Source organism: Coregonus clupeaformis, unplaced genomic scaffold (genome assembly GCF_020615455.1).
Source record: "Coregonus clupeaformis isolate EN_2021a unplaced genomic scaffold, ASM2061545v1 scaf1522, whole genome shotgun sequence".
NCBI classification, from domain to species: domain Eukaryota; kingdom Metazoa; phylum Chordata; class Actinopteri; order Salmoniformes; family Salmonidae; genus Coregonus; species Coregonus clupeaformis.
Genome location: NW_025534976.1, coordinates 92,576 through 120,000, shown reverse-complemented (window position 1 = coordinate 120,000; position 27,425 = coordinate 92,576). Strand labels below are relative to the sequence as shown.

The 27,425-nt window shown below is 39.9% G+C and overlaps 1 protein-coding gene and 1 long non-coding RNA gene across 2 annotated transcripts in view; one reads left to right on the top strand and one right to left on the bottom strand.

Moving 5' to 3' along the window:
• Window positions 1–2,261, top strand: part of LOC123487205 — a 3,707-nt gene extending 1,446 nt beyond the window's left edge. The window contains exons 2-3 of the long non-coding RNA XR_006659681.1: window positions 1,779–1,932; window positions 2,175–2,261. This is a non-coding gene — a long non-coding RNA (uncharacterized LOC123487205). The remainder of the gene's footprint in view (window positions 1–1,778; window positions 1,933–2,174) is intronic.
• A 3,678-nt stretch (window positions 2,262–5,939) lies between these two features.
• LOC121542584 (dolichyl-diphosphooligosaccharide--protein glycosyltransferase subunit STT3B-like) overlaps window positions 5,940–27,425 on the bottom strand; it is a 71,307-nt gene continuing 49,821 nt past the window's right edge. The window contains exons 10-16 of the mRNA XM_045218356.1: window positions 13,284–13,495; window positions 11,801–11,988; window positions 11,014–11,185; window positions 10,225–10,398; window positions 8,600–8,713; window positions 8,027–8,236; window positions 5,940–7,726 (exon numbers count right to left, since the gene is read on the bottom strand). Coding sequence (XP_045074291.1) covers window positions 7,643–7,726; window positions 8,027–8,236; window positions 8,600–8,713; window positions 10,225–10,398; window positions 11,014–11,185; window positions 11,801–11,988; window positions 13,284–13,495 — 1,154 coding nt within the window. The 3' untranslated portion in view covers window positions 5,940–7,642. The remainder of the gene's footprint in view (window positions 7,727–8,026; window positions 8,237–8,599; window positions 8,714–10,224; window positions 10,399–11,013; window positions 11,186–11,800; window positions 11,989–13,283; window positions 13,496–27,425) is intronic.

The window sequence follows — 27,425 nt, the reverse complement described above, 5'->3', positions numbered from 1 at the left end:
CAGAACATGTGTAAAACATAGAGCAGCTGTAGTCTTGTTGCCACGTCTGTAACTGGTGCTTCAGTCATGTAACAGATCTGGTTGGATGAGCCAAGCTCTCTTGATGAGTAACCTTGCCTGAGACCTGAGGCCTTGTCCAAACTCTGCATGCAGTGTAGCAGTGCACAGTACAAAGGCCTGTCTGTCTCAAAGGGCTTTCCAACAATAGATTGATGAATTACCAGGTGAAGGAGTATTACCATCCAGAACGAGTCTTTGGGTTCCCTCACTAACCTGCTTAACAAAGACATTACAAAGCGTGTATTAAAGCTGAGGATGAGTGTGTGTGTGTGTGTGTGTGTGTGTGTGTGTGTGTGTGTGTGTGTGTGATCTGACTGATCCTAATGCTCCAGATAGAGAATCAGAGAAGATGAGAGATGACACACTTCTCTGAGAACGTTCCTGTGACTTATCACAACGTCCTCACTTACTGACACACACACACACAGACACACACACACACACACACACACACACACACACACACACACACACACACTCATCCTCAGCTTTAGTACACGGCCTTAATTTGATCTGATACTTGGTTAATACAGTCTGGCTGGTAAGTGGAGGAAGGGCTAACTGGGGATGGATTGCAGTTAGAAGCCAGTTTTGAAACCATCTCTTCTGCTGATTCATATGGATAGTTGCAGTATCAATGTAGCAGTACACACCAGTCCAGTCTAGACAGAACTGCAGTATCAATGTAGCAAACCGACCGGTCTCTTAGGATCTTCTCACACGTGCTGTGTCAATTGGATTATCTGGAGCTCACCGCCTCATGCAATATTTCCAGAACATAAACAAGAGGATGCACGTTACGGTACAGAATGTGTACAGGTGTGGAGGAATCTGGATGGAGAGTTTATTTATCCTCTCCTCTTCCACCACTGAGCCAGAACTTTCCATTAGTGGGCCTGCTCCTCTTCCACCACTGAGCCAGAACTTTCCATTAGTGGGCCTGCTCCTCTTCCACCACTGAGCCAGAACATTCCATTAGTGGGCCTGCTCCTCTTCCACCACTGAGCCAGAACATTCCATTAGTGGGCCTGCTCCTCTTCCACCACTGAGTCAGAACATTCCATTAGTGGGCCTGCTCCTCTTCCACCACTGAGTCAGAACATTCCATTAGTGGGCCTGCTCCTCTTCCACCACTGAGTCAGAACATTCCATTAGTGGGCCTGCTCCTCTTCCACCACTGAGTCAGAACATTCCATTAGTGGGCCTGCTCCTCTTCCACCACTGAGTCAGAACATTCCATTAGTGGGCCTGCTCCTCTTCCACCACTGAGTCAGAACATTCCATTAGTGGGCCTGCTCCTCTTCCACCACTGAGTCAGAACATTCCATTAGTGGGCCTGCTCCTCTTCCTGCGGTGTTGGAGGATAGCTTGTCTAACTGTGTCAAGTGTTCTGCCAATATACCTATCAGAGAGAAGAGGTTGATTAAGGACAGACTCAGCAGATAATTAAAACTATTCTCCTAAGCTCACTCCTACTCACCTGTCTTCAGTTGGCATGCTGTGTCCTGCTCCTAGTCACCTGTCTTCAGTTGGCATGCTGTGTCCTGCTCCTAGTCACCTGTCTTCAGTTGGCATGCTGTGTCCTGCTCCTAGTCACCTGTCTTCAGTTGGCATGCTGTGTCCTACTCCTACTGGTAAAGTGTTCCTCTACAGGTGTCTGTGGCAGCATGTTACCTCAGCTCTGAGATCAGTAATAATGTTAAAGTGTTCCCCTACAGGCGTCTGTGGCAGCATGTTACCTCAGCTCTCAGGTCAGGAAACATTGACTCCGCTACAGAGCACAAACATTGTCTGGAGGAGAGGCAGAGAGCAGAGGGCCGACAGAGAGCTGCCTCCAACACACCCTGGAAACCCAAGTACTTCATCAAGGAGGTGAGGGACGAGGACCTATGCTGTCAACCTCTAACATTACCTCTAAGTTTGAGTCAGCTTCCCTGGTCTTGTCTTTAATGTTTGTTCACAGTCAACATTATTTCAAAAAGCCAGTACTAAAAATGTTTCCTTTTAATCTCTCTCTCTCTCTCTCTCTCTCTCTCTCTCTCTCTCTCTCTCTCTCTCTCTCTCTCTCTCTCTCTCTCTCTCTCTCTCTCTCTCTCTCTCTCTCTCTCTCACAGGGCGAGGGCTGGGTGTATCACAACCCCTTGTGGAAGACTCACTGACGAGGGGAGGGGCCTCGGGGGGGGGAGGGGCAACATGCCAGCTGCCAATCACAGCACAGCGAGCGGCCCGCTGGTGGTCATGGCAACACACACAGGGGACCAGCTAGCCAGCCAATAGAGAACAGATCAGAAATACAAGGGGGTGTGTTCCAAATGATACCCTATTCTCTGTACAGTGCACAACTGCAAAAGGAGTGCACTATACAGGGAGCAAGGTGCTGTTTCAGATGTGCCCAAGGACTGTCTTGGATGAGGAGATTACGCCTCAGTCAGCTCATGAAGAATGAGAGGTGCCAAAGACTGTCAGAGGGACAGGAACCACAGTCGGGACAGCAAGCTCACTGAGTTTCCTATCAGAAGCTGACCTGCTCCAGGAAACTCTGCGGCCATTTAGGAGACGGACCAGGTCGAACCAGGAAGAGGTTGGGAGGGACAGAGGGTGAGCGTGATCGTTGGTGATCAACGACAGCTGAACAATTGTGTAGCTTTTTGATATACAGTACAATCCAAATACCAGGAGAATAGATTATATTCACATGCTACTTCCTTCTTCCTTCACTTTTTATTTGTTTGCACAGGTACTGTAGCATACTGTAGCTGTCTCCAATGTTATTAGCCTATAGGCCACAGGAGAGGTTGTCCTTCCAGCTGTCTCCAATGTTATTAGCCTATAGGCCACAGGAGAGGTTGTCCTTCCAGCTGTCTCCAATGTTATTAGCCTATAGGCCACAAGAGAGGTTGTCCTTCCAGCTGTCTCAAATGTTATTAGCCTATAGGCCACAGGAGAGGTTGTCCTTCCAGCTGTATGATGTATGTAAGATCCAAGGATGTATGATTTGTTCATAATAACACACAACACCATACATACTGTATAGAGAAGAGTCTTCCTTCAGCCCTTCTGTGGTATGACACTTGGACACTGTGCATAACAGCATACCACAGTATAGAGAACACCGTATCCTTCAGCCCAGAATGGAGAATGTAATCAGAGGTGAACACTGCTATAATGTCAAACTTAAAGCCACTTCCCCAGCCCAAACCAGCCCTCTCAGTATTCACACTAACATTGTAGTGATTGTAACCATGAAGTAGCCCGGTGCTCCAGTCTGTTTGTCCTTTATATGGCCGAACCTTGAAGAGATCTTTATATGGCTTAACCTTGAAGACATCTTTATATGGTTTAACCTTGAAGACATCTTTATAGGGTCTAATTTATAACCTTGAAGACATCTTTATAGGGTCTAATTTATAGCCTTGAAGAGCTCTTTATAGGGTCTAATTTATAACCTTGAAGACATCTTTATAGGGTCTAATTTATAACCTTGAAGACATCTTTATAGGGTCTAATTTATAACCTTGAAGACATCTTTATAGGGTCTAATTTATAACCTTGAAGACATCTTTATAGGGTCTAATTTATAGCCTTGAAGACATCTTTATAGGGTCTAATTTATAACCTTGAAGACATCTTTATAGGGTCTAATTTATAACCTTGAAGACATCTTTATAGGGTCTAATTTATAACCTTGAAGAGCTCTTTATATGGCTTAACCTTGAAGACATCTTTATAGGGTCTAATTTATAACCTTGAAGACATCTTTATAGGGTCTAATTTATAACCTTGAAGACATCTTTATAGGGTCTAATTTATAACCTTGAAGACATCTTTATAGGGTCTAATTTATAACCTTGAAGACATCTTTATAGGGTCTAATTTATAACCTTGAAGACATCTTTATAGGGTCTAATTAGTTACAACTCCAACCGTATCCAGGAGGTACAAATACCATGTGACACCGGGGTCCAGGAGGAATCCACCCGGAGATAATCTGTATTTGGACTCAGAACTACTTTTTGATAAACTGTTTATCTTACATGATTTACTCCCAAGGTACCCTACTGTTCATTCTCATATAAGTGTCCCAAATGGCACCCTATTCACTATACTGTATAGTCCACTACTGTTGATGCTAACTGGGATCATTGGGATGACCCTACCAATTTTTAAAGATATGTAACTTTCAAAATACAGAAATCATCCCCATATGATGCATTTTGCATCGTATGACGCAAAACGCAGCATCATACGATGCAAAATGCATCATACAGGGATGATTTCTGTATCTTGAAAACTTGATTGATGACAAACCAAACATTTTGGGACTATGTCAACAATGGACTAATGAAACAAATACCAAAATATTGTTTTTGGGTGGAGTTTTCCTTTAACTGTTTTACATTTGAACTTCAATGTGGTGACAACAGAGTTGGATGTCCCAAGGATCCCCCTTAGCATGCACTCTTTGTAGACAGTAGAATGGAGGTAGGAGCTCTAGAGGTCATTTTATCAGTAAAATGGGTATGTGAGGATCTATTAACCTTTTCACACTATCGTGCCGATCAGAACCAAACTGCTGATTCGGATAGCTTCCTTTCACATGGTCCTTTCCATCAACTATGGTAGATGTGGAACCAGGCCAGTCCGGTTTGGCTCAGTGGTGTGAACAGCTCTTAACACCTCTGTGGAACCAGGCCAGTCCAGTTTGGTTTGGCTCAGTGGTGTGAACAGCTCTTAACTCCTCTGTGGAACCAGGCCAGTCCAGTTTGGTTTGGCTCAGTGGTGTGAACAGCTCTCCAACTCCTCTGTGGAACCAGGCCAGTCCAGTTTGGTTTGGCTCAGTGGTGTGAACAGCTCTCCAACTCCTCTGTGGAACCAGGCCAGTCCAGTCCGGTTTGGCTCAGTGGTGTGAACAGCTCTCCAACTCCTCTGTCCTGTCAGTATAAGATCAATAACCTTTTGAGTATGAATGTTATTATGTGAGTGTGAAGTGCAACACTGCAGCGTACGTCATCAGTCACTGAGCTTTGACCAAACACCTTTTGTCTGCGTCCCAAATGGCATCCTTTTCCTCATATGGCTCTGGTCAAAAGTAGTGCACTATATTGTGGAGAGGGTGCCGTTTGGGTCGCGGCTCTCGTCTTGTCCACCTGTGTAGAACCTATGCAACACTTGTCTAAGACATGGGACAGCCAGGGGCTGGAGTTTCCATATATATATTATGTAGTTTAATAAATATCTCATCACGATCTGTGGCTGATCTGTTTTTGGCAGGTTGTCTGTGGTGTGGATTGCTGATTTAGTCTGGAAACCACTGTGAATACCATCTCTCTGGTTCACTATTGTCTCAGTTAAGTGAAACAATAGTGAACCAGAATGATATGAAGTTTGGATTTCGGACTACTGATGACTGGGTTTGAGGAGAGATGTTTGAGGCCGGTAGAAAACACAAATGAAAGTAGCTCTTCTCAGGTCTCAAGAATATAACTGATCCTAGTACTGAACCTCATGCAGACATGTTGTCTAAAATGTAAAAATGTATGTTGTAAAATATCTCTGCAGCAAACTAACACTAACTGGCGGTGAGTGCTGCCATCTAGTGGATCCTAACAGACATACACATGTACATTTGGAATCTTCCATGAGAAGACGGCAGGTAGCTTAGTGGTTAAGAGCGTTGTGCCAGTAACCGAAAGGTCACTGGTTCTAATCCCCGAGCCGACTAGGTGAAAAATCTGTCGATGTGCCCTTGAGCAAGGCACTTAACCCTAACTGCTCCTGTAAGTCGCTCTGGATAAGAGCGTCTGCTAAATGACCCAAAAAAAGTCAAAGCCGTGTTGGAGTGAGAGGAAGATCTTTGACAAAATGACACACAGAGCCAATTTAATGCAACCTCTTTAATTCAAAAAGGTATCTTTCATTCTCACACCCACCAGCATCCATTTCATTACAATTGATGGAATAAACCTTGACTTAAGAAAAAAATTATACAATTTCTGCATTTCATTCCTGATAGGACACTACTTTTTTTTTCTCGATTAGCCTTCATCGTTCTTGTAATAAATACCCTAGAGAGGCCGCATCCAAAATGACACCCTATTCCCTATTTAGTGCACTACTTCTGATCAGGGCCCATAAAGTTCTGGTCAAAAGTAGTGCACTACATAGGGAATAGAGTGCCATTTTGTGACGCAGACAGAGTCTCGGACTCAGACGATATGGTTTTCTCATAGTAAGCTGTTAAGGCCAATACAGTCCTCTCCGTTTGTATACAGACTGAGCATAGCATTCTACCTGAACAGAAACAAAAGCAGAGCGCCGAGTTAGTTAAGTGAAAACCATATATAGACGACTGGTGAAAACTGACCAGGTCATCATGAGAAATAAAGAGAAACCGATTGAGGGGATACACGTTGAGGGACAGGCTGGGCTTAGATTCGACATGGGTGTCGTTAAACCAAGGAGGGAAACTCCTGAAAATAAGCACTTACGTGCCAGAGAATGCATGCTACTGGTTACCTTTAAAAACAGAAGGGTGGCTGGAGGACAAGGAGCAGTACCGTTGTGGCTAAAGTGCATCGGGACAAAATGGACAATCTTAGCATCTTAGGCTGTTTCACTGCAGCTTATTCCAAAAAACCTAGAAGAAGAGATGTTTCAGTCGTACTAAGAGCATCGAGCCCAGACAATCTCACGAGGAAACGAAAAAAGAACAAACTACTAAATCTTAACGTATCATGAAGTCCTTGTTGTATTTCTGTTCTCCGGGAATTATAAGACGTGTTGTTACAGGAAATCTACGGGGATTTAAAAAAAATCTGTTTATTTGACTTCGCTATAGTGTGACAGATTGACACCTGGCCAACATATACATGAGACCAAAATCAATTGAGACTGACAGGTAGTAGGTACCAAACAATAACTGAGCATGCACCGGGAACTAAACCATCTCTGACTCCACATTACATCAAAACTCCTTTCAAAACTCCTCTTTCATCTGTTTTTTAAAGGTAACTAGTTTAGTTCACACCCTGAAATAGTACGGAATGTCTTTGGTGCCACTGACTGATTCCAAGTCAGTTTAGATTGAATGAGTTTGATATTTTTGTAGTTGTTTTGTTTTTAGTTTTTCCCATAAAAAAGGCACCCTATTCCCTACATAGTGCACTACTTTTGAACAGGGCCAATAGGGAATAGTGTGACATTTGGGGATGCAGCCTCTGTCTGGATTGGTGTAACTTTAAGATGGCTCCGCCTCACAGCAACATTCAAGTACAAAATAAAAATGTCAAAGGTCGTCGAAAGGTCAATAGGTCAAAGTTCAGTTCCTCAGGTTAAAACCCGAACCGACAGAGGGAGGTCATCGGAACTAGCCAACACCCCCAACAGAGGTCACAGAAGGGTTATCATAGAACCTCCCGTTACCACGATGATCATCATTGACCTGGTCGTCCAGGTAACAGGTCTCTCCAGACCATTGGTTGGTGTTCGTTATTCTTCTTCTTGATTGGTGGATTACTTGCTTGTTGTGTTTTGAATGATTTTTTACATCTCTCTCTCTCTCTCTCTCTCGTCGTTTTTAGGGTTAAACTGATTTCTTGTTGTTCAGTTTCTTGCCTTTCTTGAGAGCAAGTTTGTTCTTCACGTGACCACGCTTCCTCTTTGCCGTCTGCAATGAATCAAATCAAAAGAACATTTAGATGAGACAATAGATCAGAAACACTTCTAGCCCTCTAACCGTAGGCATTTAGCACTCTGATAGGTTAGATGGAATTTTAGACTATTATTTTATATGTATAAACATGATCTAGGGTGCAAGGATGAAGGGGTAATTGATTCTGGACAGGGCCAAGGATGAAGGGGTAGGGATAATTGATTCTGGACAGGGACAGCAGAATCATTCACCAGCGCTCTCCAATTGAGAAGAGAGAAGCAATGGATGACCCTGTTCCTGATCTTGATCCTGTACCTTTTTAGAGGTGTACTTCTGCCTGCTGCTGTTGCTGCTACGGGGACTGTGCTCCAGGGGGTCCCTGTTCTCCTCCTTCTTGACCTTGTAGATCCGAACCAGCCAGTGCTCTGAGGTGAACGCCTCCTCCAGGTGTTTCAGCTTGATGTCCTTGTTACCGATCTCAGCGTTACGCGTCCGGTCGAAACCCGGCGGCGTCCGGAAGTCCAACTGGGGGGGAGGAGAGACGGTCAGGTGGTGTAAGTGTTTGAACTAGAGGTAGCTGTGTCGGGGCTTGAGATCCCTGTGAAGTAAACTAGAGCAGCTGTGTCGGGGCTTGAGATCCCTGTGAAGTAAACTAGAGCAGCTGTGTCGGGGCTTGAGATCCCTGTGAAGTAAACTAGAGCAGCTGTGTCGGGGCTTGAGATCCCTGTGAAGTGACACTAAATGCATGCATTAGGCCAAAGTCCAAGTTACAAGCACAGGTCTCCAGTTAGGATTCATCTGTAAGTGCACACATCCAGATGAAGTGATATTATGTGACCGGGTTAGGGTTAGGGTTAGGGTGATACGGCAGAGTAGAGCATCTCTTACCTGCATCTCTCCAAAGCGGTAGTATGACATCTTATACATGAGGCAGTTGAGCAGGATGGGAGACCCCTCTTTGTCCACCCTAAACTCTCCCTGGGGGGTGAAGTAGTCACTCTCCTGAGGAGGGAGCATACAGACAGACAGTTTAGTACACTCATCCTGAGGGAACATACAGACAGACAGTTTAGTACACTCATCCTGAGGGAACATACAGACATACAGTTTAGTACACTCATCCTGAGGGAACATACATACAGACAGTTTAGTACACTCATCCTGAGGGAACATACATACAGACAGTTTAGTACACTCATCCTGAGGGAACATACATACAGACAGTTTAGTACACTCATCCTGAGGGAACATACATACAGACAGTTTAGTACACTCATCCTGAGGGAACATACATATAGACAGTTTAGTACACTCATCCTGAGGGAACATACATACAGACAGTTTAGTACACTCATCCTGAGGAGGGAACATACATACAGACAGTTTAGTACACTCATCCTGAGGGAACATACAGACAGACAGTTTAGTACACTCATAATGAGGACAGAAACTCCTTAGAGACTCATCCTGTTTTTAACCAATTCATTGTTCGTATTTAACTTAACATAGTCTTTATGCACAACATCATGACAAAGCTATTGAAAAAAAATGACAACCATAGACTTCACATCATATGTAAGTGGCCAACTTTCCAAGTACTTGGTATAACCTCACCTCACCCTGAGATCCTTCTATAGCTCACAGTTTACCTCACAATCCTTCTATAGCTCACAGTTTACCTCACAATCCTTCTATAGCTCACAGTTTACCTCACAATCCTTCTATAGCTCACAGTTTACCTCACAATCCTTCTATAGCTCACAGTGGGAGTTTCAGCTCACCAATACTTGTGTTTTTTTTTAACATGATGGTTTAAAGGCTGCCGTCTCTCACCCTGACGTCTTTGGGATGCTCTCCCTCTGCGATCCTTCTGTAGCTAACAGTGGAAGCATCACCTCACCACTAAAGTCATCCTCACCCTGACGTCTTTGGGATGCTCTCCCTCTGCGATCCTTCTGTAGCTAACAGTGGAAGCATCACCTCACCACTAAAGTCATCCTCACCCTGACGTCTTTGGGATGCTCTCCCTCTGCGATCCTTCTGTAGCTAACAGTGGAAGCATCACCTCACCACTAAAGTCATCCTCACCCTGACGTCTTTGGGATGCTCTCCCTCTGCGATCCTTCTGTAGCTAACAGTGGAAGCATCACCTCACCACTAAAGTCATCCTCACCCTGACGTCTTTGGGATGCTCTCCCTCTGCGATCCTTCTGTAGCTAACAGTGGAAGCATCACCTCACCACTAAAGTCATCCTCACCCTGACGTCTTTGGGATGCTCTCCCTCTGCGATCCTTCTGTAGCTAACAGTGGAAGCATCACCTCACCACTAAAGTCATCCTCACCCTGACGTCTTTGGGATGCTCTCCCTCTGCGATCCTTCTGTAGCTAACAGTGGAAGCATCACCTCACCACTAAAGTCATCCTCACCCTGACGTCTTTGGGATGCTCTCCCTCTGCGATCCTTCTGTAGCTAACAGTGGAAGCATCACCTCACCACTAAAGTCATCCTCACCCTGATGTCTTTGGGATGCTCTCCCTCTGCGATCCGCACCATCCACAGGAACTTGTTGATGTCATCACCAGAGTAGCCAATCACACCTCCGAAGATAATAAGCACATAGTCCACATCCAAAGACCTCATGATCTCATACGCTGCACTCTCATTGGACGACATGGCCTTGCCCACCTGAACACACACAAAGAGAGAGAGGAGGGGGAGGGAGAGAGGGAGGGAGGGAGAGAGGAGGGGGAGAGCGAGCGAGAGAGACAAAGAGACAGAGAGAGGATGAATAACTAACACATGTCCACATGGTGGCGCCAGAGGCACATTCTTATTTTGCTTGCATTCTGTAAACTATGTTGAGATTTAAGACCTATGTGAAATTGATTACATTTTGATGAATTAATACATTTACTGTTTGATTGATTGATCGATTGTGAGAATAATGCGAAATGCACTTTAAAATAAAGTTTGATTCATTAATTGACTGATCAAGATCCAATAATTGATGGGAGATCGATCCAAGCAGCTGCAGGGGAGATCGATCTCTGATTTCACAGGTAAGATGATTTCAAAGAATAAATGGTTACATGTCCCTTATATAGTGGGAGGTGATAATACTAATCATATTGTTTACGCAACAGTTATTTCATACAAGCAACAGTTCCAGAACACAATGGCCTTGTCATACCAGGAGTCTATGAAAGGCATAACATCACAGTCCAACACAGAACATATCCCTTGAGAAGTTACAACAGCTCACTCCAAATTCTGCCACCACAATAGTGTAATACTCTTTACCAGTGCTATATGACTGTTGTTCCAGGTGTTGTTGTCCACTAGCGTGGTCCGATTGGCCATCCCCGCTATCTGGTAGCCATAGTCCCACCACGACATCACTCTGGCCTGCTCCTCTGTGTTCTGCCTTAGCCAATAGTAGGCCTCGCGGAAATCATCCAGAATATTCCTCGACCTGGGTAGAGAAGAGTGGAGAGAAACATAGAGAGAGAACTCATTTAAGGAATGCTATCCCATAATGCCATCGCCGAAAACACCATATTTACATCTTCTTATCTTCTTCTGTGGTATGGTGAGAGAGAGAGAGAGAGAGAGAGAGAGAGAGAGAGAGACAGACAGAGAGAGAGAGACAGAGAGAGAGATAGACAGAGAGAGAGAGAGACAGAGAGAGAGAGACAGAGAGAGACAGAGAGAGAGAGACAGAGAGAGAGAGACAGAGAGAGAGAGACAGAGAGAGACAGAGAGAGAGACAGAGAGAGAGAGAGAGAGACAGAGAGAGAGAGAGAGAGAGAGAGAGAGAGAGAGAGAGAGAGAGAGAGAGAGAGAGAGAGAGAGAGAGAGAGAGAGAGAGAGAGAGAGAGACAGAGAGAGATAGAGAGAGATAGAGACAGAGAGAGAGACACAGAGAGAGAGAGAGAGAGGGAGAGACAGAGAGAGAGACAGAGAGAGAGACAGAGAGAGAGAGCAAAACAGCGAGAGAGAAACATCGCAGGAGAGAGAGAGATTAGGAAAACGCCAGTTACAGAGGAAAGTAATCAACAGAAGAGAGTGAGTCGACGTGTGATCTTACCCATCGTTGTTGTAAGAGGCCAGAACAACACTAGGGCTGGAATAGGCGTTACTGGTAACCCAGGTGCAGTGGACGGCGAACATCATGAGCAGCATCAACATCAACATGGTGACGATGCTCTTAATGTTTGGTCCCAGACCTTCCTCTGCCTTCTCCTGCTCGGAGACATGTTTACGAACCTTCCCTGCCTGCAGAGGGAGACAGGAACACACAGATATAGTCACACGTTAGTAAAACCCCTGCAAATATGCTACGTTTCCTCAAATATCAGAACCCCAAAAAAAAAAAATCCCTCTTTTCATGCTGTGATACCATATATATAGATATTCAGTTTATGGGAAGACACATCAAACAGATACTGGTATCAGTTTACTTCATATTAGGAAAACGTCACCAGCTCTTGCTGACATCAAAATGAGATCGTCATCAATTGTCTCGAGAAATGAGTAAATAAAATCTAAACCAGCAGAAGTAGTGTACTATACTGAAGTGTACACTGAATACTGACTATACTGAAGTGTAAAGTGTAGGTCCCATGTTTCATGAGCTGAAATAAAAGATCCCAGAAATGTTCCATACGCACAAAAAGCGTATTTCTCTCAAATGTTGTGCTCAAATGTGTTTACATCCCTGTTAGTGAGCATTTCTCCTTTGCCAAGATAATCCATCCACCTGACAGTTGTGGCATATCAAGAAGCTGATTAAACAGCATGATCATTATACACAGGTGCACCTTGTGCTGGGGACAATAAAAGGCCACTCTAAAATGTACAGTTTAGTCACACAACACAATGCCACAGATGAGGGAGTGTGCAATTGGCATGCTGACTACAGGAATGTCCACGAGAGCTGTTGCCAGAGTGTGGCATGTTCATTTCTCTACCATAAGCGGACTCCAATGTCGTTTTAGAGAATTTGGCAGTACGTCCAACCGGCCTCACAACCGCACACTGTAACCACGCCAACCTAGGACCTCCACATCCGGCTTCTTCACCTGCGGGATCGTCTGAGACCAGCCACCCGGACATCTGATGAAACTGAGGAGTATTTTGGTCTGTAATAAAGACCTATTGTGGGGAAAAACTCATTCTGATTGGCTGGGCCTGGCTCCCCAGGTGGGTGGGCCTATGCCCTCCCAGGCCCACCCATGGCTGCGCCCCTGCCCAGTCATGTGAAATCCATAGATTAGGGCCTAGGGAATGTAATTCAATTGACTGATTTCCTTATATGAACTGTAACTCAGTAAAATCGTTGAAATTGTTGCATGTTGCGTTTCTATATTTGTTCAGTATAAATAGGGAATAGGGTGTCTAGGCCCTGTCCAAAAGTGGTGCACTACATATAAAATAGGGTGCCAAAGCTCTGGCTACTGCAGTGCAAAGTAGTGCACTACAGTATATAAGGATTTTAAGTGTACTAAAGCTCTGCCCAATGAAGTGCACTATGTAGGGAATAATGTGCCATTTAGAACACATCCTCATACCTTATCATAGAGGTTTCCAGAGTTCCTCTTGTCGTCCTCATCACTACTGTCCTCTATGGGAGGGCTCTCCCTCTTCATGTCGTCCCCTAGGTAGTGTTCAAACACGCTGGAGAAGGCTATGGCTGACAGCATACACACTACGGGGGTCAGGGTCAGCATTAGACGGACCATCACTCCAGCAAAGTAGACAGCACTGATGGCATACAGGGCCACTAGGGAGTGGGAGAGAGAGCAGGGTTAAGGTTTAATACACTGGGTTAAGGTTGAACATATTGGGTTAAGGTTGAACATATTGGGTTAAGGTTGAACATATTGGGTTAAGGTTTAATACACTGGGTTAAGGTTGAACATATTGGGTTAAGGTTTAATACACTGGGTTAAGGTTGAACATATTGGGTTAAGGTTTAATACACTGGGTTAAGGTTGAACATATTGGGTTAAGGTTTAATACACTGGGTTAAGGTTGAACATATTGGGTTAAGGTTTAATACACTGGGTTAAGGTTGAACATATTGGGTTAAGGTTGAACATATTGGGTTAAGGTTGAACATATTGGGTTAAGGTTTAATACACTGGGTTAAGGTTGAACATATTGGGTTAAGGTTTAATACACTGGGTTAAGGTTGAACATATTGGGTTAAGGGTTGAACATATTGGGTTAAGGTTGAACATATTGGGTTAAGGTTTAATACACTGGGTTAAGGTTGAACATATTGGGTTAAGGTTTAATACACTGGGTTAAGATTGAACATATTGGGTTAAGGTTTAATACACTGGGTTAAGGTTGAACATATTGGGTTAAGGTTGAACATATTGGGTTAAGGTTGAACATATTGGGTTAAGGTTGAACATATTGGGTTAAGGTTTAATACACTGGGTTAAGGTTTAATACACTGGGTTAGGGGTTGAACATATTGGGTTAAGGTTGAACATATTGGGTTAAGGTTTAATACACTGGGTTAAGGTTGAACATATTGGGTTAAGGTTGAACATATTGGGTTAAGGTTTAATACACTGGGTTAAGGTTGAACATATTGGGTTAAGGTTGAACATATTGGGTTAAGGTTTAATACACTGGGTTAAGGTTGAACATATTGGGTTAAGGTTGAACATATTGGGTTAAGGTTTAATACACTGGGTTAAGGTTGAACATATTGGGTTAAGGTTTAATACACTGGGTTAAGGTTGAACATATTGGGTTAAGGTTTAATACACTGGGTTAAGGTTGAACATATTGGGTTAAGGTTTAATACACTGGGTTAAGGTTGAACATATTGGGTTAAGGTTGAACATATTGGGTTAAGGTTGAACATATTGGGTTAAGGTTTAATACACTGGGTTAAGGTTGAACATATTGGGTTAAGGTTTAATACACTGGGTTAAGGTTGAACATATTGGGTTAAGGTTGAACATATTGGGTTAAGGTTGAACATATTGGGTTAAGGTTGAACATATTGGGTTAAGGTTTAATACACTGGGTTAAGGTTTAATACACTGGGTTAGGGGTTGAACATATTGGGTTAAGGTTGAACATATTGGGTTAAGGTTTAATACACTGGGTTAAGGTTGAACATATTGGGTTAAGGTTGAACATATTGGGTTAAGGTTTAATACACTGGGTTAAGGTTGAACATATTGGGTTAAGGTTGAACATATTGGGTTAAGGTTTAATACACTGGGTTAAGGTTGAACATATTGGGTTAAGGTTGAACATATTGGGTTAAGGTTTAATACACTGGGTTAAGGTTGAACATATTGGGTTAAGGTTTAATACACTGGGTTAAGGTTGAACATATTGGGTTAAGGTTTAATACACTGGGTTAAGGTTTAATACACTGGGTTAGGGTTGAACATATTGGGTTAAGGTTGAACATATTGGGTTAAGGTTTAATACACTGGGTTAAGGTTGAACATATTGGGTTAAGGTTGAACATATTGGGTTAAGGTTGAACATATTGGGTTAAGGTTTAATACACTGGGTTAAGGTTGAACATATTGGGTTAAGGTTGAACATATTGGGTTAAGGTTGAACATATTGGGTTAAGGTTTAATACACTGGGTTAAGGTTGAACATATTGGGTTAAGGTTTAATACACTGGGTTAAGATTGAACATATTGGGTTAAGGTTTAATACACTGGGTTAAGGTTGAACATATTGGGTTAAGGTTGAACATATTGGGTTAAGGTTGAACATATTGGGTTAAGGTTGAACATATTGGGTTATGGTTGAACATATTGGGTTAAGGTTTAATACACTGGGTTAAGGTTTAATACACTGGGTTAGGGTTGAACATATTGGGTTAAGGTTGAACATATTGGGTTAAGGTTTAATACACTGGGTTAAGGTTGAACATATTGGGTTAAGGTTGAACATATTGGGTTAAGGTTTAATACACTGGGTTAAGGTTGAACATATTGGGTTAAGGTTGAACATATTGGGTTAAGGTTTAATACACTGGGTTAAGGTTGAACATATTGGGTTAAGGTTGAACATATTGGGTTAAGGTTGAACATATTGGGTTAAGGTTTAATACACTGGGTTAAGGTTGAACATATTGGGTTAAGGTTTAATACACTGGGTTAAGGTTGAACATATTGGGTTAAGGTTGAACATATTGGGTTAAGGTTGAACATATTGGGTTAAGGTTTAATACACTGGGTTAAGGTTGAACATATTGGGTTAAGGTTTAATACACTGGGTTAAGGTTGAACATATTGGGTTAAGGTTGAACATATTGGGTTAAGGTTGAACATATTGGGTTAAGGTTGAACATATTGGGTTAAGGTTGAACATATTGGGTTAAGGTTTAATACACTGGGTTAAGGTTTAATACACTGGGTTAGGTTGAACATATTGGGTTAAGGTTGAACATATTGGGTTAAGGTTTAATACACTGGGTTAAGGTTGAACATATTGGGTTAAGGTTGAACATATTGGGTTAAGGTTTAATACACTGGGTTAAGGTTGAACATATTGGGTTAAGGTTGAATATATTGGGTTAAGGTTTAATACACTGGGTTAAGGTTGAACATATTGGGTTAAGGTTGAACATATTGGGTTAAGGTTTAATACACTGGGTTAAGGTTGAACATATTGGGTTAAGGTTTAATACACTGGGTTAAGGTTGAACATATTGGGTTAAGGTTTAATACACTGGGTTAAGGTTTAATACACTGGGTTAGAAGTTGAACATATTGGGTTAAGGTTGAACATATTGGGTTAAGGTTTAATACACTGGGTTAAGGTTGAACATATTGGGTTAAGGTTGAACATATTGGGTTAAGGTTGAACATATTGGGTTAAGGTTTAATACACTGGGTTAAGGTTGAACATATTGGGTTAAGGTTGAACATATTGGGTTAAGGTTTAATACACTGGGTTAAGGTTGAACATATTGGGTTAAGGTTTAATACACTGGGTTAAGGTTGAACATATTGGGTTAAGGTTTAATACACTGGGTTAAGGTTGAACATATTGGGTTAAGGTTTAATACACTGGGTTAAGGTTGAACATATTGGGTTAAGGTTGAACATATTGGGTTAAGGTTTAATACACTGGGTTAAGGTTGAACATATTGGGTTAAGGTTTAATACACTGGGTTAAGGTTGAACATATTGGGTTAAGGTTGAACATATTGGGTTAAGGTTGAACATATTGGGTTAAGGTTTAATACACTGGGTTAAGGTTGAACATATTGGGTTAAGGTTTAATACACTGGGTTAAGATTGAACATATTGGGTTAAGGTTTAATACACTGGGTTAAGGTTGAACATATTGGGTTAAGGTTGAACATATTGGGTTAAGGTTGAACATATTGGGTTAAGGTTGAACATATTGGGTTAAGGTTTAATACACTGGGTTAAGGTTTAATACACTGGGTTAGGGTTGAACATATTGGGTTAAGGTTGAACATATTGGGTTAAGGTTTAATACACTGGGTTAAGGTTGAACATATTGGGTTAAGGTTGAACATATTGGGTTAAGGTTTAATACACTGGGTTAAGGTTGAACATATTGGGTTAAGGTTGAACATATTGGGTTAAGGTTTAATACACTGGGTTAAGGTTGAACATATTGGGTTAAGGTTGAACATATTGGGTTAAGGTTTAATACACTGGGTTAAGGTTGAACATATTGGGTTAAGGTTTAATACACTGGGTTAAGGTTGAACATATTGGGTTAAGGTTTAATACACTGGGTTAAGGTTGAACATATTGGGTTAAGGTTTAATACACTGGGTTAAGGTTGAACATATTGGGTTAAGGTTGAACATATTGGGTTAAGGTTGAACATATTGGGTTAAGGTTTAATACACTGGGTTAAGGTTGAACATATTGGGTTAAGGTTTAATACACTGGGTTAAGGTTGAACATATTGGGTTAAGGTTGAACATATTGGGTTAAGGTTGAACATATTGGGTTAAGGTTGAACATATTGGGTTAAGGTTTAATACACTGGGTTAAGGTTGAACATATTGGGTTAAGGTTGAACATATTGGGTTAAGGTTTAATACACTGGGTTAAGGTTGAACATATTGGGTTAAGGTTTAATACACTGGGTTAAGGTTGAACATATTGGGTTAAGGTTTAATACACTGGGTTAAGGTTTAATACACTGGGTTAGGGTTGAACATATTGGGTTAAGGTTGAACATATTGGGTTAAGGTTTAATACACTGGGTTAAGGTTGAACATATTGGGTTAAGGTTGAACATATTGGGTTAAGGTTGAACATATTGGGTTAAGGTTTAATACACTGGGTTAAGGTTGAACATATTGGGTTAAGGTTGAACATATTGGGTTAAGGTTGAACATATTGGGTTAAGGTTTAATACACTGGGTTAAGGTTGAACATATTGGGTTAAGGTTTAATACACTGGGTTAAGATTGAACATATTGGGTTAAGGTTTAATACACTGGGTTAAGGTTGAACATATTGGGTTAAGGTTGAACATATTGGGTTAAGGTTGAACATATTGGGTTAAGGTTGAACATATTGGGTTATGGTTGAACATATTGGGTTAAGGTTTAATACACTGGGTTAAGGTTTAATACACTGGGTTAGGGTTGAACATATTGGGTTAAGGTTGAACATATTGGGTTAAGGTTTAATACACTGGGTTAAGGTTGAACATATTGGGTTAAGGTTGAACATATTGGGTTAAGGTTTAATACACTGGGTTAAGGTTGAACATATTGGGTTAAGGTTGAACATATTGGGTTAAGGTTTAATACACTGGGTTAAGGTTGAACATATTGGGTTAAGGTTGAACATATTGGGTTAAGGTTGAACATATTGGGTTAAGGTTTAATACACTGGGTTAAGGTTGAACATATTGGGTTAAGGTTTAATACACTGGGTTAAGGTTGAACATATTGGGTTAAGGTTGAACATATTGGGTTAAGGTTGAACATATTGGGTTAAGGTTTAATACACTGGGTTAAGGTTGAACATATTGGGTTAAGGTTTAATACACTGGGTTAAGGTTGAACATATTGGGTTAAGGTTGAACATATTGGGTTAAGGTTGAACATATTGGGTTAAGGTTGAACATATTGGGTTAAGGTTGAACATATTGGGTTAAGGTTTAATACACTGGGTTAAGGTTTAATACACTGGGTTAGGGTTGAACATATTGGGTTAAGGTTGAACATATTGGGTTAAGGTTTAATACACTGGGTTAAGGTTGAACATATTGGGTTAAGGTTGAACATATTGGGTTAAGGTTTAATACACTGGGTTAAGGTTGAACATATTGGGTTAAGGTTGAATATATTGGGTTAAGGTTTAATACACTGGGTTAAGGTTGAACATATTGGGTTAAGGTTGAACATATTGGGTTAAGGTTTAATACACTGGGTTAAGGTTGAACATATTGGGTTAAGGTTTAATACACTGGGTTAAGGTTGAACATATTGGGTTAAGGTTTAATACACTGGGTTAAGGTTTAATACACTGGGTTAGGGTTGAACATATTGGGTTAAGGTTGAACATATTGGGTTAAGGTTTAATACACTGGGTTAAGGTTGAACATATTGGGTTAAGGTTGAACATATTGGGTTAAGGTTTAATACACTGGGTTAAGGTTGAACATATTGGGTTAAGGTTGAACATATTGGGTTAAGGTTTAATACACTGGGTTAAGGTTGAACATATTGGGTTAAGGTTTAATACACTGGGTTAAGGTTGAACATATTGGGTTAAGGTTGAACATATTGGGTTAAGGTTTAATAGACTGGGTTAAGGTTGAACATATTGGGTTAAGGTTTAATACACTGGGTTAAGGTTGAACATATTGGGTTAAGGTTGAACATATTGGGTTAAGGTTGAACATATTGGGTTAAGGTTTAATACACTGGGTTAAGGTTGAACATATTGGGTTAAGGTTGAACATATTGGGTTAAGGTTTAATACACTGGGTTAGGGTTGAACATATTGGGTTAAGGTTGAACATATTGGGTTAAGGTTTAATAGACTGGGTTAAGGTTGAACATATTGGGTTAAGGTTTAATACACTGGGTTAAGGTTGAACATATTGGGTTAAGGGTTGAACATATTGGGTTAAGGTTGAACATATTGGGTTAAGGTTTAATACACTGGGTTAAGGTTGAACATATTGGGTTAAGGTTTAATACACTGGGTTAAGGTTGAACATATTGGGTTAAGGTTGAACATATTGGGTTAAGGTTTAATACACTGGGTTAAGGTTGAACATATTGGGTTAAGGTTGAACATATTGGGTTAAGGTTTAATACACTGGGTTAAGGTTGAACATATTGGGTTAAGGTTGAACATATTGGGTTAAGGTTTAATACACTGGGTTAAGGTTGAACATATTGGGTTAAGGTTTAATACACTGGGTTAAGGTTGAACATATTGGGTTAAGGTTGAACATATTGGGTTAAGGTTGAACATATTGGGTTAAGGTTGAACATATTGGGTTAAGGTTGAACATATTGGGTTAAGGTTTAATACACTGGGTTAAGGTTTAATAGACTGGGTTAGGGTTGAACATATTGGGTTAAGGTTGAACATATTGGGTTAAGGTTTAATACACTGGGTTAAGGTTGAACATATTGGGTTAAGGTTGAACATATTGGGTTAAGGTTTAATACACTGGGTTAAGGTTGAACATATTGGGTTAAGGTTGAATATATTGGGTTAAGGTTTAATACACTGGGTTAAGGTTGAACATATTGGGTTAAGGTTGAACATATTGGGTTAAGGTTTAATACACTGGGTTAAGGTTGAACATATTGGGTTAAGGTTTAATACACTGGGTTAAGGTTGAACATATTGGGTTAAGGTTTAACACACTGGGTTAAGGTTGAACATATTGGGTTAAGGTTTAATACACTGGGTTAAGGTTGAACATATTGGGTTAAGGTTGAACATATTGGGTTAAGGTTTAATACACTGGGTTAAGGTTGAACATATTGGGTTAAGGTTGAACATATTGGGTTAAGGTTTAATACACTGGGTTAAGGTTGAACATATTGGGTTAAGGTTTAATACACTGGGTTAAGGTTGAACATATTGGGTTAAGGTTGAACATATTGGGTTAAGGTTTAATACACTGGGTTAAGGTTGAACATATTGGGTTTAGGTTGAACATATTGGGTTAAGGTTGAACATATTGGGTTAAGGTTTAATACACTGGGTTAAGGTTGAACATATTGGGTTAAGGTTTAATACACTGGGTTAAGGTTGAACATATTGGGTTAAGGTTGAACATATTGGGTTAAGGTTGAACATATTGGGTTAAGGTTTAATACACTGGGTTAAGGTTGAACATATTGGGTTAAGGTTTAATACACTGGGTTAAGGTTGAACATATTGGGTTAAGGTTGAACATATTGGGTTAAGGTTGAACATATTGGGTTAAGGTTGAACATATTGGGTTAAGGTTGAACATATTGGGTTAAGGTTTAATACACTGGGTTAAGGTTTAATACACTGGGTTAGGGTTGAACATATTGGGTTAAGGTTGAACATATTGGGTTAAGGTTTAATACACTGGGTTAAGGTTGAACATATTGGGTTAAGGTTGAACATATTGGGTTAAGGTTTAATACACTGGGTTAAGGTTGAACATATTGGGTTAAGGTTGAATATATTGGGTTAAGGTTTAATACACTGGGTTAAGGTTGAACATATTGGGTTAAGGTTGAACATATTGGGTTAAGGTTTAATACACTGGGTTAAGGTTGAACATATTGGGTTAAGGTTTAATACACTGGGTTAAGGTTGAACATATTGGGTTAAGGTTTAATACACTGGGTTAAGGTTTAATACACTGGGTTAGGGTTGAACATATTGGGTTAAGGTTGAACATATTGGGTTAAGGTTTAATACACTGGGTTAAGGTTGAACATATTGGGTTAAGGTTGAACATATTGGGTTAAGGTTTAATACACTGGGTTAAGGTTGAACATATTGGGTTAAGGTTTAATACACTGGGTTAAGGTTGAACATATTGGGTTAAGGTTGAACATATTGGGTTAAGGTTTAATACACTGGGTTAAGGTTGAACATATTGGGTTTAGGTTGAACATATTGGGTTAAGGTTGAACATATTGGGTTAAGGTTTAATACACTGGGTTAAGGTTGAACATATTGGGTTAAGGTATAATACACTGGGTTAAGGTTGAACATATTGGGTTAAGGGTTGAACATATTGGGTTAAGGTTGAACATATTGGGTTAAGGTTTAATACACTGGGTTAGGGTTGAACATATTGGGTTAAGGTTTAATACACTGGGTTAAGGTTGAACATATTGGGTTAAGGTTGAACATATTGGGTTAAGGTTGAACATATTGGGTTAAGGTTGAACATATTGGGTTAAGGTTGAACATATTGGGTTAAGGTTTAATACACTGGGTTAAGGTTTAATACACTGGGTTAGGGGTTGAACATATTGGGTTAAGGTTGAACATATTGGGTTAAGGTTTAATACACTGGGTTAAGGTTGAACATATTGGGTTAAGGTTGAACATATTGGGTTAAGGTTTAATACACTGGGTTAAGGTTGAACATATTGGGTTAAGGGTTGAATATATTGGGTTAAGGTTTAATACACTGGGTTAAGGTTGAACATATTGGGTTAAGGTTGAACATATTGGGTTAAGGTTTAATACACTGGGTTAAGGTTGAACATATTGGGTTAAGGTTTAATACACTGGGTTAAGGGTTGAACATATTGGGTTAAGGTTTAATACACTGGGTTAAGGTTGAACATATTGGGTTAAGGTTGAACATATTGGGTTAAGGTTTAATAGACTGGGTTAAGGTTGAACATATTGGGTTAAGGTTTAATACACTGGGTTAAGGTTGAACATATTGGGTTAAGGTTGAACATATTGGGTTAAGGTTTAATACACTGGGTTAAGGTTGAACATATTGGGTTAAGGTTGAACATATTGGGTTAAGGTTTAATACACTGGGTTAAGGTTGAACATATTGGGTTAAGGTTGAACATATTGGGTTAAGGTTTAATACACTGGGTTAAGGTTGAACATATTGGGTTAAGGTTGAACATATTGGGTTAAGGTTTAATACACTGGGTTAAGGTTGAACATATTGGGTTAAGGTTGAACATATTGGGTTAAGGTTTAATACACTGGGTTAAGGTTGAACATATTGGGTTAAGGTTTAATACACTGGGTTAAGGTTGAACATATTGGGTTAAGGTTTAATACACTGGGTTAAGGTTGAACATATTGGGTTAAGGTTTAATACACTGGGTTAAGGTTGAACATATTGGGTTAAGGTTGAACATATTGGGTTAAGGTTGAACATATTGGGTTAAGGTTTAATACACTGGGTTAAGGTTGAACATATTGGGTTAAGGTTTAATACACTGGGTTAAGGTTGAACATATTGGGTTAAGGTTGAACATATTGGGTTAAGGTTGAACATATTGGGTTAAGGTTGAACATATTGGGTTAAGGTTTAATACACTGGGTTAAGGTTGAACATATTGGGTTAAGGTTGAACATATTGGGTTAAGGTTTAATACACTGGGTTAAGGTTGAACATATTGGGTTAAGGTTTAATACACTGGGTTAAGGTTGAACATATTGGGTTAAGGTTTAATACACTGGGTTAAGGTTGAACACATTGGGTTAAGGTTGAACATATTGGGTTAAGGTTGAACATATTGGGTTAAGGTTTAATACACTGGGTTAAGGTTGAACATATTGGGTTAAGGTTTAATACATGGGTTAAGGTTGAACATATTGGGTTAAGGTTGAACATATTGGGTTAAGGTTTAATACACTGGGTTAAGGTTGAACATATTGGGTTAAGGTTGAACATATTGGGTTAAGGTTTAATACACTGGGTTAAGGTTGAACATATTGGGTTAAGGTTGAACATATTGGGTTAAGGTTTAATACACTGGGTTAAGGTTGAACATATTGGGTTAAGGTTTAATACACTGGGTTAAGGTTGAACATATTGGGTTAAGGTTGAACATATTGGGTTAAGGTTGAACATATTGGGTTAAGGTTTATACACGGGTTGGTTGAACATATTGGGTTAAGGTTGAACATATTGGGTTAAGGTTTAATACACTGGGTTAAGGTTTAACACACTGGGTTAGGGTTGAACATATTGGGTTAAGGTTGAACATATTGGGTTAAGGTTTAATACACTGGGTTAAGGTTGAACATATTGGGTTAAGGTTGAACATATTGGGTTAAGGTTGAACATATTGGGTTAAGGTTTAATACACTGGGTTAAGGTTGAACATATTGGGTTAAGGTTTAATACACTGGGTTAAGGTTGAACATATTGGGTTAAGGTTGAACATATTGGGTTAAGGTTGAACATATTGGGTTAAGGTTTCGAAGGTGAACATATTGGGTTAAGGTTTAATACACTGGGTTAAGGTTGAACATATTGGGTTAAGGTTGAACATATTGGGTTAAGGTTTAACACACTGGGTTAAGGTTGAACATATTGGGTTAAGGTTGAACATATTGGGTTAAGGTTTAATACACTGGGTTAAGGTTGAACATATTGGGTTAAGGTTGAACATATTGGGTTAAGGTTTAATACACTGGGTTAAGGTTGAACATATTGGGTTAAGGTTTAACATACTGGGTTAAGGTTGAACATATTGGGTTAAGGTTGAACATATTGGGTTAAGGTTTAATACACTGGGTTAAGGTTGAACATATTGGGTTAAGGTTGAACATATTGGGTTAAGGTTTAATACACTGGGTTAAGGTTGAACATATTGGGTTAAGGTTTAATACACTGGGTTAAGGTTGAACATATTGGGTTAAGGTTTAATACACTGGGTTAAGGTTGAACATATTGGGTTAAGGTTGAACATATTGGGTTAAGGTTGAACATATTGGGTTAAGGTTTAATACACTGGGTTAAGGTTGAACATATTGGGTTAAGGTTTAATACACTGGGTTAAGGTTTAACATATTGGGTTAAGGTTGAACATATTGGGTTAAGGTTGAACATATTGGGTTAAGGTTTAATACACTGGGTTAAGGTTGAACATATTGGGTTAAGGTTGAACATATTGGGTTAAGGTTTAATACACTGGGTTAAGGTTGAACATATTGGGTTAAGGTTGAACATATTGGGTTAAGGTTTAATACACTGGGTTAAGGTTGAACATATTGGGTTAAGGTTGAACATATTGGGTTAAGGTTTAATACACTGGGTTAAGGTTGAACATATTGGGTTAAGGTTTAATACACTGGGTTAAGGTTGAACATATTGGGTTAAGGTTTAACACACTGGGTTAAGGTTGAACATATTGGGTTAAGGTTGAACATATTGGGTTAAGGTTTAATACACTGGGTTAAGGGGTTGAACATATTGGGTTAAGGTTGAACATATTGGGTTAAGGTTGAACATATTGGGTTAAGGTTTAATACACTGGGTTAAGGTTGAACATATTGGGTTAAGGTTGAACATATTGGGTTAAGGTTTAATACACTGGGTTAAGGTTGAACATATTGGGTTAAGGTTGAACATATTGGGTTAAGGTTTAATACACTGGGTTAAGGTTGAACATATTGGGTTAAGGTTTAATACACTGGGTTAAGGTTGAACATATTGGGTTAAGGTTGAACATATTGGGTTAAGGTTTAATACACTGGGTTAAGGTTGAACATATTGGGTTAAGGTTTAATACACTGGGTTAAGGTTGAACATATTGGGTTAAGGTTGAACATATTGGGTTAAGGTTTAATACATATGTTAAGTTAATCTGGGTTAAGGTTGAACATATTGGGTTAAGGTTGAACATATTGGGTTAAGGTTTAATACACTGGGTTAAGGTTGAACATATTGGGTTAAGGTTGAACATATTGGGTTAAGGTTTAATACACTGGGTTAAGGTTGAACATATTGGGTTAAGGTTTAATACACTGGGTTAAGGTTGAACATATTGGGTTAAGGTTGAACATATTGGGTTAAGGTTGAACATATTGGGTTAAGGTTTAATACACTGGGTTAAGGTTGAACATATTGGGTTAAGGTTTAATACACTGGGTTAAGGTTGAACATATTGGGTTAAGGTTTTATGTGGTTGAACATATTGGGTTAAGGTTTAATACACTGGGTTAAGGTTGAACATATTGGGTTAAGGTTGAACATATTGGGTTAAGGTTGAACATATTGGGTTAAGGTTGAACATATTGGGTTAAGGTTGAACATATTGGGTTAAGGTTTAATACACTGGGTTAAGGTTGAACATATTGGGTTAAGGTTGAACATATTGGGTTAAGGTTGAACATATTGGGTTAAGGTTTAATACACTGGGTTAAGGTTGAACATATTGGGTTAAGGTTTAATACACTGGGTTAAGGTTGAACATATTGGGTTAAGGTTGAACATATTGGGTTAAGGTTGAACATATTGGGTTAAGGTTTAATACACTGGGTTAAGGTTGAACATATTGGGTTAAGGTTGAACATATTGGGTTAAGGTTTAATACACTGGGTTAGGGTTGAACATATTGGGTTAAGGTTGAACATATTGGGTTAAGGTTTAATACACTGGGTTAAGGTTGAACATATTGGGTTAAGGTTGAACATATTGGGTTAAGGTTTAATACACTGGGTTAAGGTTGAACATATTGGGTTAAGGTTGAACATATTGGGTTAAGGTTTAATACACTGGGTTAAGGTTGAACATATTGGGTTAAGGTTGAACATATTGGGTTAAGGTTGAACATATTGGGTTAAGGTTTAATACACTGGGTTAAGGTTGAACATATTGGGTTAAGGTTTAATACACTGGGTTAAGGTTGAACATATTGGGTTAAGGTTTAAGATTTGAACATATTGGGTTAAGGTTTAATACACTGGGTTAAGGGTTGAACATATTGGGTTAAGGTTGAACATATTGGGTTAAGGTTTAATACACTGGGTTAAGGTTGAACATATTGGGTTAAGGTTGAACATATTGGGTTAAGGTTTAATACACTGGGTTAAGGTTGAACATATTGGGTTAAGGTTGAACATATTGGGTTAAGGTTTAATACACTGGGTTAAGGTTGAACATATTGGGTTAAGGTTGAAACATATTGGGTTAAGGTTGAACATATTGGGTTAAGGTTTAATACACTGGGTTAAGGTTGAACATATTGGGTTAAGGTTGGGTTAATACACTGGGTTAAGGTTGAACATATTGGGTTAAGGTTGAACATATTGGGTTAAGGTTTAATACACTGGGTTAAGGTTGAACATATTGGGTTAAGGTTGAACATATTGGGTTAAGGTTTAATACACTGGGTTAAGGTTGAACATATTGGGTTAAGGTTGAACATATTGGGTTAAGGTTTAATACACTGGGTTAAGGTTGAACATATTGGGTTAAGGTTGAACATATTGGGTTAAGGTTGAACACATTGGGTTAAGGTTGAACATATTGGGTTAAGGTTTAATACACTGGGTTAAGGTTGAACATATTGGGTTAAGGTTGAACATATTGGGTTAAGGTTTAATACACTGGGTTAAGGTTGAACATATTGGGTTAAGGTTGAACATATTGGGTTAAGGTTTAATACACTGGGTTAAGGTTGAACATATTGGGTTAAGGTTGAACATATTGGGTTAAGGTTTAATACACTGGGTTAAGGTTGAACATATTGGGTTAAGGTTTAATAC